General features: G+C 37.4%; 3 protein-coding genes across 5 annotated transcripts; 1 reads left to right on the top strand and 2 right to left on the bottom strand.

The window, feature by feature from the left end:
• Window positions 1–282: 282 nt before the first annotated feature.
• LOC106385278 (putative cyclin-B3-1) lies at window positions 283–5,416 on the bottom strand. Of its 3 annotated transcripts, none has more exons than XM_048738157.1 (23): window positions 5,273–5,416; window positions 5,063–5,102; window positions 4,905–4,965; window positions 4,792–4,824; window positions 4,597–4,651; window positions 4,446–4,497; window positions 4,269–4,362; window positions 4,048–4,083; window positions 3,693–3,747; window positions 3,443–3,497; window positions 3,288–3,345; window positions 2,976–3,030; window positions 2,815–2,860; window positions 2,617–2,707; window positions 2,443–2,497; window positions 1,914–2,195; window positions 1,709–1,831; window positions 1,545–1,634; window positions 1,290–1,451; window positions 1,132–1,191; window positions 959–1,057; window positions 688–866; window positions 283–596 (listed from the first exon to the last, which is right to left on the bottom strand). In XM_048738157.1, exons 1-23 carry the CDS (start codon window positions 5,285–5,287, stop codon window positions 461–463), a joined length of 1,932 nt encoding a protein of 643 aa, XP_048594114.1. In that variant the 5' UTR covers window positions 5,288–5,416; the 3' UTR covers window positions 283–460. The 3 variants fall into 3 exon arrangements, with proteins under 3 accessions (XP_048594114.1, XP_048594113.1, XP_048594112.1); XM_048738156.1 differs by having other exon boundaries at window positions 1,914–2,201; window positions 4,446–4,494; XM_048738155.1 differs by having other exon boundaries at window positions 1,914–2,201; window positions 5,273–5,415.
• Window positions 5,417–5,598: 182 nt separating this feature from the next.
• Window positions 5,599–10,679, bottom strand: LOC106387097 (cation/H(+) antiporter 1). Its single transcript, XM_013826906.3, has 4 exons — window positions 8,726–10,679; window positions 7,668–8,645; window positions 6,490–7,418; window positions 5,599–6,211 (listed from the first exon to the last, which is right to left on the bottom strand). The coding sequence occupies exons 1-4, from the start codon at window positions 8,882–8,884 to the stop codon at window positions 5,932–5,934; spliced, it is 2,346 nt and encodes a 781-aa protein (XP_013682360.2). The 5' UTR covers window positions 8,885–10,679; the 3' UTR covers window positions 5,599–5,931.
• Window positions 10,680–10,854: 175 nt separating this feature from the next.
• Window positions 10,855–12,781, top strand: LOC106386603 (organic cation/carnitine transporter 3). Its single transcript, XM_013826435.3, has one exon. It carries the CDS (start codon window positions 11,132–11,134, stop codon window positions 12,662–12,664), a length of 1,533 nt encoding a protein of 510 aa, XP_013681889.2. The 5' UTR covers window positions 10,855–11,131; the 3' UTR covers window positions 12,665–12,781.
• The last annotated feature ends 363 nt before the right edge of the window (window positions 12,782–13,144 follow it).

Genomic DNA, 13,144 nt, shown 5'->3' with positions numbered 1-13,144 from the left:
ATAATTTAAATGAGTTATCCGAACCCGAATCGACCCCGCAAAGATCCGAACCAAATCCGAACTGAAATTTAGAAATACTGAATGAAGATAAAATCTTTGACCCCAAAAACTCGAAAACCGAATAGAACCCGAACGCACATTCATATATGTATGTAAAATATATTTTTATAAAGTACTTCACCCCGCGCAAGGCGCGGGTCGTCACCTAGTATATATTAATCCGCACACCTAGTATATATATACACGAGTAGATGGGGTTGACTTTTAGCTTGTGAGGAATCATAGAAGTGCAATGTTATTCCAGAAGCTTTATACTACTAATTGTCAATACATTGTAGTTTTGTCTTTATGATCATTTGAAATAGTAAAACATTGTTAAGCACACCAAAAACCAACACACCTAATCATTAGCCTTCTTAATATCTGGCTAAGGCCTCCCATGACTTTAGTAGAGTTCGACTTAAAGAGGAAGCTTATCCAAGGGTTTCAAGAGGGCGATGTTACTTCGATCTGGACTCATGTACTTGTCATAAGTGACTCTCAGTTTTCCTGTCTTCGCAGCTTTATGGAACCTTAAGATCATGTCTGAACAATCCCTGTGATAAAACAAATTGTATACGAGGAGCTTAGCCAATGCAATCAGTCAAGTGATCTGCAAGATGGTGATACTAAAGAGATCCTACTTACTTCATTTGAGAGACATTGTAGTGGGTATGATTGTTTAGGAGCGGGGTCCAAACTGGAGTCATGCGCAAAGTGCAGCGGGCTACATAGATGGCTGATGCGCAGAGCAATGACGGCTTGAACTTCAAGGCTTCATACTCAACCAAGCACAGCTCAATCAGGTAGAAAGCGAGTTGTTCAAGCTGATAAAATAGTAGGTATTAAATGTCTGCCTAGACATAAATGTTTGATTTTACAGGTTATCTAGCTTATGTGATGCAAGTTTTGCACATACCTTCTTGTTTGATCTAGCTGCTTTTAAGAACCTCAACATGAAAACGTAAGGGGTCGCTTCATTCAAACGGAACTTCAACTGTTTAAGCATAATCCTCTCCTGAAAGGAAAAAAAAAGTTAAATAATGCAAATAACCAACTGTTCAGAAGTGATAAACAGCGTTTATTTTATACCATTCCCAGGATTTGTTGTCTTGTGTATGATTCCGCGGAGATGCTAATCAAGTCTTTGATCTGCAACATGAACAAAGACCATAAGATTCTGAAAATTTCAGTTTGAAGCCATATGGAGTTGAGGAGATGTTTTGGCTTTCAGGATCATTGTAACTTACCCTAGGATGCCAATAGTCCTCGTACTTAGATGCCAGTAAGAGTGCAGTAAGACCAATCAATTGCATCTCATTTTTCTGTACTGGAACTTGGGAGAGGTAACGATCCAGTAGATTCATGGTGAGGTAGAGAGTCTCATGCATTAGATGAAATTTGAAATGAACCTGCAAACAAATAGGCAATAGCGAGATATAGGATTCAAAAACCGTGTAGGGAAAATATCAAGTTGAAACCAAAACGATCGAAACTGCACTCACTTCGATAAGCCAGTTGATCAAAATTCCACGCGTAACTGGACTAACTTTTGTCTGAGTTGACAAGTAGTATCCCAAAGCTGGATTTAACGCCTGCAACACCATTTCAAGTTAAAGCTTAAATAGAATATAGCTACAGTTTCATGCATGTGGAACAAGTGGATTACCTCAGAAGTCCAATAGAACTGATATATGTCGTCCACGTATTCTGCAACTTCCAGCTGATTGGACTCATCATCAATGCTAGGAAGTTTTTCTTGCTGTTCAGGTTCATCGTTCTTCCCATCGAACTGCAAGTAAAGTTACCAAATTAGCAACAGTAGAGAAAAAAAGGAATTCACATGGAAGACATTAGCTGGGAGATTTGTGAACCTTCGATCCAGTAACTAGTAGAGACGTGAAAGACTTTCTACGTTTTGATTTTGGCCTCGCTGTAACATCCAACACTTTCGTCACTGGGTCTGTTTTTTCATTGGCTGAACTCCCTTCTTGAGTATCTTCTTTTAGACCTTTTCTTTCAGCCTCTTCCGGAAGTGACGATGCCGAAGCGGCTTCTTCAGTAGAAGGGATTGAAGAAATAGATCCTGATTTACTTTTGCCGACCGGGGGCTTCTTAAGAGGACTACGGTTTTGCAGCGAGGTCTTCAGAGTTGTCTGGATCTTGCGTGAGAGAGAGAAAACGTATCAGATATTTACAAGACAAAAAAATCTCAATATGTCTGTGACTATTGGCACATGAAATGATCAAAATAACAAGAGAGAAAAAGAGACTGAGCTAGCAGTTCAATGATGATAGACAAGGCAAAATTGTTTAGACAGCTTCAAATGGTGTTGGCTTTTTATGAGAAGGAACCACTTGCATTATGCATACATAGCTTAGAAAGGAGTTACAGTATATTACCTTGATAGATTTCCTTCGGATACGAACGTTGTTCTTACTCTGGTTGTTGAGGTCCCTGACCAAGAAAAGAAAATGAACTTAGCAGCGTATATCTCAGGATGCTGCTGGCAAACGATAAGAACCACCAGCTTCGCTTCTTTAATGATGAAGTCAGAAACAAGCATATTTACTTACGATGGTATAGATCCCACACTTTTCCTGGTTCTCCAAGTATGACTTCTGGTGCTGCTTAGCTGAGGGAGGGCTTTGTTGCCGACTTTACTGGCTGAAACAAAGCAACCGCACTCATATGAGATACCGAACCAATCATTCCACCTTTAACAAACACATTTTCATCATACATGGGAAGTGTAGAAAAGAAATCCATGTTACCTGGACCTTGACCCGATTGTTTTGAATCTAAGCTTGAGACATTGTCCTGCACGAAAAAAAGGAAGCTATCAGAATCAGTGACATTGAGTAGAGTCATGTCAAATTAAGTCAGATATTCTGACTGTAAAAAGATACCATTATCACAGTATATTAGTAACAACCTTCTTCGTGTTCTTGTCTGTGAGGCTTGTTCTTTTAAAAACTGGTAAAGATTTTCTGCAAGAACAAAGAAATCACGAAAGTTAACCAACGGGAGATATTGAGTTATTCTCAGCAGATACTACAGAAAACATCGGGCAAGATAAAAGATAGTTTTGCTATGCTGAATGAACAAGAGGTCACTTGATGAGGGCTTCAGCATATCGATGGGTAATGTGTGGTATAAACAAGATTTTAATTTACTTCTCGAAAATATTCTACAAACTAGACTGGAAGGGGATATTCTACTAGGCATGCGATTAGTATAAATGTACCTTGTTCCACCAGCAGTTGATCCAAAGCTCAGAGTTCTGTTTTTGATGATTTTGTGATCTAACATGTAAGATAAATCGACCAAAATTTAGATAAAATGGTAAACACCAACTCAAGCTATAAACATGAAAACAAACATAACATTTTACGAATTAACCTGTCTTATTAATGTCATTGTTTCCAACTTCAGTTACTCTTTTACTCTCGTTCACCTGTATCAGAAGAAATACTAGAATCAAGGCTTGCAAGAAGAATGAAGGAGATAACAACATCTGGTATTTTGATTAATCAAACCCATATGCATACATATTAACTGTGATACTCTGATTAATATTTATAACTTCCACCTGCATCTAGTCATGGTTATTTGAAAATATACGCCTATATTGGCAAAACAGTTGTTGTACCTTGGTAGGTTTTTTCAGTGAAGTATCATTGCTTCTGGTAGTACCAACTGAAATCCTACACACAGAAAGTTCAGTTAGAGCAGCATCTTAAACTCATTGTCTAAAAGTGAGATAGTTTATACATGGAACTGTGCGGATTCTTTCTCCAAAAGCTTATTGGCCAAATTAATTAAAACGAAAATGGATGAAAGAAAATGGAAGAGCACAATTTATTGACAAAAAGGCTTCAAAAGCAAAGGCTTTCATTTCTTAGAAAAATACACTTGATGCAGAGAAGCTACTAATCCAAATGTACAGGTTCAACGCTACTGTAGGTACGTGATGCCTATAGCAGCAGCTACTGATTACTGCATACCTTTGCGGATTTGAACACTTGACACCCTTCCATTTCCTGCATTGTTGCATATTCAATAGAATAATTTTTTAGACCATGATATAAAATCAGTACAATCAATAATTATAAAAGGATATTCTTCCTAAACATAGAATCAGTTTGATTAAGAAGACAGTGGGCAATAACCACTCTGATCCACGAAAAATGAGGACAAGAAAACCCTTACAGTTAAGAAAACTTACACCGTATTATTGCCAGACAGTGTTGGCCTTAACGTGTTCCCACCAAGATTACTTAAATCAGCCAATACTTTTCTTGTGACCTTAGTATTTTCCTCTGGAAACGAGACAAAACTTGTGAGTGAACTTTCAAAACTACATCCCGGAAAATGTAATGATAACTCTCTGCTTCAAGCTTACCGGAATTTTCATGACTGCTTTTGTCCTGGCCTGTGATTCCTGAATTCCCCTTCTTTTCAATCAGAACAAAAATGCATTTACATGTTAAATAATTGAATATGATCCTACAATCCATTGAACTCATACAAAAAAAGAGTAAAGGAGAAGAAACCTTCGTCTTGTTTGTGTTAGAAGTTGCTCCACTGTTAACTGTGACAGTTTTTTTCCTAAACAATGTAAAATCAGAAGACTTAAGTTCTCAACATTCGTAATGTCAATGATCAAACTCAAACATGCACTAGTAAACTCATCATTTAATAGATGTAAGAGGGAGAGACAGAAAATTGTGAAAAACAAAACCACAAACCTTAAAGGAACACGAGTCTTGTTTGCAACACCTCTGCATAAACAGCAATAGTGTATACTACTCAGATTGAAAAATGACAACAAAAAGAAAATACTTACAAGAGATGCACTTACACTTTACAAGCTGGATCAGTCTTTTTATCATCGGAATAGAATTTGAAACTCCTAGTCACCGCTGTTTCAGTAGCAATGTATACATATATGTTTAGAACTGAACCATTCTTTCAAAGCTCACAAAGAAACATAGAGGATAAAGATTAACTACTTCTTACCTCGATTTCCAAAGATATCATCTTTACTTAGCCGTGGTGCCTACAAAACAAAACCCCCATAGTAGCTGAATTAAGAACTAAACATCTATAAGACCACACTGGTCTCCAATAATCAAATACGAGAGAGAGAAATCAACAAGAACTATATAGTCTATCACCCTAATCTGGTTTAAACCAAAATCCTGAAGAATTTTTCAAGAAAAAAGTTACCTTAGCGAACGCCATTCTCCTTGAATCTCCAGATCTTCCGCTTACTCTTACCCGGAGACTCGACGAGAGAGAGTTTTACCGTTGCAGTTTTGCCGATAGGCGAAAGCAGCGACGAGTCCGCTTCTATAGATTTTGAAATGGAGCTTAGTGAAATTTACGATTTTCTCCCTTGAGTTTATACTCATTTAATGTAAGACTAGGCTGGCTACTCGTTATTCGACCCGTATCGGACCTGGGACAAATTAGGCCCAATAACTAAGCCCATTAACCTATAATTCTCAAATAATTAAACATTATTATTTACTTTTTTGTTTTGTGCAAAGAAAATATATTCAATGCTTAAATCTCCAGTGAAAACAACCATGCATTTTATAAACAAAACTATACATATGAATTATTTTTTCTTGATATGCAACAGTAAATAATAAGTTGATTTTTTTCAGAAGTAAATAGTATATGATACAGCTTTATTCTCCTAAATAAAAATTAGACATTGAAAAATGGTGTAACAGTTGTGATGTTTGTCTTGAATTTAGCCTTTAAATATTAAAGCTTATAAATTCTCATGTTCAATATGTTTTCAAATCATGATGTCTGTCTTGATGCAAGAAAAAACTAATAAACTGGAAGCATTGGTGTATAAAACTAAAGAATGTTTGTTATTCATCTACAAAGCTATCAAAAGAGTGTCTATGTCTTTGAACTACTAATACAGAAGCATTTACATCCATATTCGATGAAGCCAAGAAATCTCCGACCGTTCCTAGCTCCGGACACTCTTCCCAATCGTTCATCCCCGACGTCATTGGGCTATCTCCTCTGTTTTTTCCTACTACAAACAGTGAATACATCTCTCCTATCTCTCTCAAGATCGTTAGTGTTTGTGTTCCGTTGCTTACTCGCTTCTCTATGAATCCAACTTGCCCCGTCGTTACAAATCTGTCAAAAAACAAACCAAACACAAGTCCGGTTAATGAAACATGCAATCTTTCTGGTAGAAACTGAGTCTTCACAAAAACCATGACCGAATCTGAAACTTAGATGGCCATAAACATATTTAAGTTAATTAAAAAAAAATAAAATTGATAATTTTGAGCTATGCCACTTTTAAAATTTTACGGCTAAATGGAATGTTTCATCCGGTTGTGCCCAAAACCGGCTCATGGAAGTAGAGTAGCAATAAGAAGAGATCATTCGAAAATGGAGAAGTATCAAACCTGTTGTAAAATTCTTCTAAGAAAATTCGATCAATTTCATCTTTGGTGTGATCTTCACCAACAATCTCTAATAACACATCATTGTTTTCTTTAGTCACCGTATCTCCAACAAGTTTCTCCACCTTTGAGTCATCGGCCACAAACTGTATAATAGTGAGATGAATCTGAGAGTTACTAGTAAGCCAATGACACAAGGAAAGAGCCTCACGATCATCAGGACCACCAAAGAACAATGCAGCAACGTGTTGCACCGATTCAAACCCGTGAAGCTGGTGAAACCCAGTTATGTTTCTATCCACAAAGATTCCGACCGAACACGGTGCTTGCTTTAGAACCTTCCTGTTCATATCCCTAAACACTTCCCCGTCGTTTGTAGTTTTCCCATCGATCCTCTGGTGTTTATGAAACGGAAGAAACACTATCGAAACGCGAAGATCTTCGGTACCATCACAGATCTCTTCGTGCATGTTCTCCATCTGCGCCACGAGTTTCACTTGCCGGATCATGATCTTTCTGTCTCTAGTGAAAGAATCTATCGAGTCATTGATCTCTAGTCCTTCGTTGGTCCCAAACTCATCGTCTCCGCCGATGGCGTTCACTCCATCTTCGTCTAGCTCGTGGTACAACAGCTCAGTTTTCCGCTTCTTCGGGAGGGGTATGAGGTGCATGAGATAAGGCGTGAAGAGCGAAGAAGAAGCTCCGTGTAGAGCAGAGACTAAAGAGATTAGTCCACGAGCTTGACGCACACCGTAGACGCAAGTCAACACTCGTAGCTCGTCTTTGGTGTCGTGGAACTCAAGCGATGTTTTTTGGTGGGAGAAACCCTTTTCTTGCGTCCAAAGTAACAATGACGATAGTACTCCGCTCAACAAAGTCGTGATCACCAATGACGCAACGAACATATCATGTATGACCGGAGTAAACCATTTCTACACACAGAGATAGAGAGAAAGAATCAGTAAATAGAAAAGTTATGAACCGAAGTAACCATAAATATTTTTTTTTTAGGTTAATCTTAATTTTTTTAAAAATTTTAAAGACCATGTGATCTCTATAATAGTAAAACGAATGTTTCATCCGGCTGCGTTCAGAATCGACAATGCAATCAAATAGTTTTTAAAGAAATTAGATTAAGACGAATGTTTTATCCGGTTGTGCTAGTAACTAAAATGCAATACCTTGTAAGCCAAGTTAGAGTCCAGGAGAACCAGACCCATGTGACCTTTTACGGACAGAACAGTAGACAAGAAAAGCCAATACTTCTTTGGGATCTTAAGGAAAGAACAAGCGAATAAAACTCCAAGAAGCTTCCCTACGATGCTTAAAGCCACCGTCATACCAAGAACCAGGTAATGGCGTCTGGTTAACGAGCTGACGCTGAATCTAAACCCAATGTAACCGAAGTAAACCGGAAGAACAAACTCGTGAATAGGGTAACTCAGCCGGTTGATCAACGTTCTGTAAGTCTTGCCTTCTCTCGGAAACAACAATCCGATGAAAAACACGAACACCGTGGAGTTTATGTTGCTTGACTCGATGGTCGCCGCGATTATTAAAATAAGTATGAAGAAGGCGAGCGTTTCAGCTTTAGAGAGGTACTTCTCTTTAGGGTTTCGTTTCGGGAGCCATGCAGCTAAGAATCTATTGATCAATATTATAACTCCTGTGGCAAAGATGTAGCCAAAGATATCGCCACTCATTGTCCCTGAGATGTAAGAGATGACAAAGGTGTAAACGAATATGTTGGTTATCTCGATGAACAATCCGCAGGAGATTGCTAGCCGTCCGATCTCAGACGTGTGGAGTTTCCAATCGATGATCGAGCGGATGACTACAGGAGATGCCGTGTTGGATAAGGTAACGAGGAAGGCTAGGTAAAACGTTAAGAAGTCTTGTTTGATGTGAAGGAAGTGGACGAGGAACCACAGGAAAGGGATCCAGATTATTCCACAAGATAGTAATGTGCCAAAGGTTATGAGAATGGAGTTTTTCAAGTTTCGTTTTATAAAGTCAAGATCGAGTTCGAGACCGATCAAGAACATGAAACATGTTCGTAAAAGGAACGAGAAAAATATGTAGTAGCTTGCTGACTCTTTTTGTAGAAAGAAGTCGTGGACTTTTTGGATTATTGTGAGCAGACTCAACACAATCCCTGCCTGAATACAACAAACAAAACGTTAGTTTCTAAAATATATAAATGTTTCTTGCACGTTACTTTTAGTGAATATAAACTTACAAGAATCTGAGCAACGGGACCGGCTTGGCCACAGGGTTTAAGGAAGAGATAGAAGAACTGAGAGAAGACGAGAATGCAAGCCATTTGAATAAACATGGTGTTGAGTGGATTAAACAAGGCATCTCCTTCTGGTAAACAAAACAACGTTTTTGGATCCATTTTCTTGATTCGGTTTGGAGCATTCTTCAGGGATTAGTGCGGTTAAAAAAAACAGAAATTCTGTAAAAGAAGCTTAGATTTATTGTAAATCGAAGAATATATATTGTTTAGAAAATATTCTCAATGTTTTTATTGATTTTGTTGGATTTTGAGGGGTTTGCATTTACTGATTTTACGTGATTATCCTTTGATTACTCCATGCCATTAACTTTTTCCATTTTTTTCTTTTCAAGATATCTATCTAGTGTTCCTCATTAAAAGCGGATAAAATTACTAAAATCCAAAATGCATGTAATATAAATTTTGGTATTTTTACAACAAGTGCGTCCATCTATATATTTCTATACAATGAAACAAAACTATGCCTCCCATGAATTTGTATATTTATTTAAAGATTTATTTACTTTAAAATATGTAAAGATTACGTAAGCTTCCAAATAACCAGACCATATACATTCCAAAAGACATCCTTCTCCCATGTTCTCTGCTATCAGTGGCGAATCCAACAATAGAAAAAAAATTGAGGTTAGGACAACAGTCAAACGCTGGTTTTTTGTGTTCAATATGTTAACTTTAACCAAAAGTGCTGCTAACACTTCATGTATTTTGCATACATCTATAAGATGTGTCATGTGATCCCATCTCTCTTTAGTCAGTCCGCCACTACCTGTCAAGCAAAAGATTAAGCTTATCTTGTCCAGGTGCAGCAACTAGCGCAACTTGGTAATTATTGTAACATAAGAATATACGGTGGTTACATAATTTTGTACTCGTCTTACAATGAGATTATTCGTTGAAAATAATGAATATATATTTATATGAAGATGATCAAATGAACCGGTGTTTCTTACACAGCCACATCAAAGATAAACAATAAGAAGTGGAGACCAAAATCCAGTAATTATAGTGTATAATCACAGCCAATTAGCGGCGCGAAGGTCCAAAAAATTAAGCCATCTTCAACATCATCTAATTAAATAACGTATCGTGTGTGGTTTGAGTTAAACACCATCCTCAACATCATAGAAGTTTTATTATTTTCTCTTTTGTAAGTTGTGGACAAACAAATTTTGTTCTGTTTTGGTTGGCCTGAGGAGCTATGAGCATCTTCATTTATGTGTGTTTGAGAAGTTTTTTTCTTTCTTTTACTAACAACATTTTACATTTTATAGTGATTGATCAAGAATTCAAACCAATAATGTAAAATTTACGTATAAAGTATTAACAAAAAAATAGAAAGCTCTTTTCAAGAAAAAAAAAGTATTACAAGAAATCTTACGAATTCTTCAATTAAGCTAGTTTATCAGTATTTGTGTTCTTTATGTGTGAAGTTGTGATTCTTTTTTTTTTTAAAGTTAAATCCTTTTTATTCTTCATAAATTATTTTTGTTGAATAAGAAAAATAAATCATTTTTCTGGTGTCAATACCATTTCTATTAACTGAGGATAATTCATTAAAATATTACCGCCGTTTTATGTTATCATGAGATCATCAATCTAAATAAAAAATTAACTTTTCATATAAAAAATAATATGAATAATTTACTGTCGATTTGTAGCTCCCATCAAAAATTCTTCTAAACTATCATAATAACAAAATTAACTTAAGCCGAAAACATTAGTTGGATTCTTTCATAAACTATTTATATGACACTAAAACTTTCGGGTCATCGTGATATCGTGCCCATGATTAAGATGAGAGTAGAAGTTTTCATTTGAAAAAAGGTACCTTTTTTCAAATATCATTTCTCTTTTTAAAACTATTTATATGACACTAAAACCAGTTTTCATATGAAATCTTTTAAAATACTCATGAAAATCTCAAATATCATTTCTCTTTTTAATTTTTTCATAAAATTAAAGTTTAACAAAATAAAATTATTTTAAAATATCAACTTTTTGGAGAAACTCTTGTAAGTTGTTAAAATATCAACTTTCATGATATTCTTTTTCAAATTTATGTTTAGAAACAAACACCTACAACATGCAGACATATGACATATCCTGCTGGATCCTAGTCATGAACATATAGTGCATCCAAATATTATACGTTGTAATGTGTTAATCAACACATCTCATTGTTTTTTTATTAGTAACTTCTAATATGGAATGACGTAATTATATTCATGTATGCATATATTAATATATACGCTCAAATTGCATCTTACCCTTTCCATATATAGATCACGTACATGCAAATCAAACTAAACATAAAAAGGAACAAAACAAACCCCACGCTTCTTCCATATGGCCGACTCGACTCAGCCGCTTCTCTCCGATTCCAACTCGTCAGAGTCAAAGCTTCCACCACCAAGAACCCTCGACGAGACCATCGAGCAGTGCATCGGAGACTTCGGGTGGGCACAGTTTCTCCAAGCTGTTCTAGTCTCATTCGCTTGGGTCTTCGACGCTCAGCAAACATTCATCACCGTCTTCACCGACTCACAGCCCACGTGGCACTGCCTCGACTCGGACCGATGCAACTCGTCCTCCAACTTCTGCACCTTACCGAACCAAACCTGGTCTTGGGACTTTAACCCACACGTGTCAACAATATCCGAGTGGGGGCTACAATGTGCCGGCTCGCTCGTCAAGGGCTTGCCCGCAAGCTCCTTCTTCCTCGGCTGTCTAGTCGGTGGCCTAGCTCTGTCCACCCTCGCTGATTCATCCCTCGGTCGTAAGAACATGCTCTTGTTGTCGTGTCTGATAATGTCTCTCTCTTCGATGTTAACAGCTTTCTCGACGAGCATTTGGGTCTACGCGTTCTTGAGATTCTTGAACGGGTTCGGTCGTGCCACGGTGGGGACATGCGCGCTCGTTCTATCGACGGAGCTAGTCGGTAAAAAATGGCGTGGACAAGTCGGTGCGATGGGTTTCTTGTGCTTCACGTTAGGGTTCTTAACGCTTCCGTTATTAGGTTATATAAATAACGGAAACTCTTGGAGGTATCTCTACGTATGGACATCGATACCAACGCTAATCTACTGCTGTTTGGTTTGGTGTTTCGTCTGGGAGTCTCCTAGGTGGCTTATAGTAAAAGGCCGTAAAGAGGAAGCGGTCTCGATTCTTCAAAGCATTGGTTCAAACGCAATCACTATGAGCTTCTCGGACTTATGTCTTGATGTACAAGAGTCATCAAACCCTGACGTTTACGACGCGTTAAGGATCTTGGTGAAGAAACCGTGGTCGCTTAGGAGACTATTAGCGGTTATGGCGGTTGGATTCGGTATTGGTATGGTTTACTACGGTATGCCGTTAACATTATCGAATCTTAACTTTAATCTTTACTTAGGCGTTGTGTTCAACGCCTTGTCTGAACTCCCAGCGTTTTTAATAACGTTTTTCTTCATGAATACAATCAAGCGAAGAGAGGCTTTGATCGGGTTCACAGCTCTAAGCGGGATCTCTAGCGTCCTAATCGCGTCGCTAGGACAGCAACTAGGGTCGTTACAGATCGTGTTAGAGCTGGTTTCGTTTTTCAGCGCGTGTACCGCGTTTAACATGACGCTTATCTACACGATCGAGCTGTTTCCGACTTGTGTGAGGAACTCGGCGCTTGCGATGGTGAGGCAAGCGTTGGTGTTTGGAGGTGTTTTTAGTCCGGTGATGGTTGCTGCTGGTCGGGAAAATCAGTTTTGGTCGTATGGAATGTTCGGTTTGGTCATAGGGTTGTTTGGATTGTTTGTGGTTGGATTGCCGGAGACTAGAGGAAGTGTTTTATGTGACACTATGGATGAGGAGGAGACTAAGAATTTGACAAAGGAACATATTATTGGTTGATGGTGAATGATAATGTTTTAGCTTCATTTGATGTAATGGTAAAAAAAAATGTGCATGTGTTAACAGGTTGATCAGTCTTTGATTCAAACAATTAATAGTTGAATACGTACTTATGAATCTATAATATTATAGGCTAATTTCTGAAACATATTACAGAACAATCCGCATATATATGAAATAATGCGAAGATGCATGGTTAACAGTCTAAACTAGTGTAAACCAACAACAACAACTTGACGTGACACAGAGCATATGATTCATTGGATGCATTAATTCCATTTGTTTAGTGCTGAGAATGAGATGTGTTCACTACTAACAAACAAAATATTATTATTTTTAACTGTAATCATGTTTTAATAGTATAAACATTTGTAAATAATTAAAGTAGTATCTTTATAATCATAAATAGAGAAAAAATCAATTGTGTACTTAGTTAAATTCATGGCTGGTCATGAGTTAAGGCTCATGAATCTTTATTTT

This window comes from Brassica napus, chromosome A8 (assembly GCF_020379485.1).
Source record: "Brassica napus cultivar Da-Ae chromosome A8, Da-Ae, whole genome shotgun sequence".
Classification (NCBI taxonomy): domain Eukaryota; kingdom Viridiplantae; phylum Streptophyta; class Magnoliopsida; order Brassicales; family Brassicaceae; genus Brassica; species Brassica napus.
This window is presented reverse-complemented; position numbering and strand designations above follow the sequence as displayed.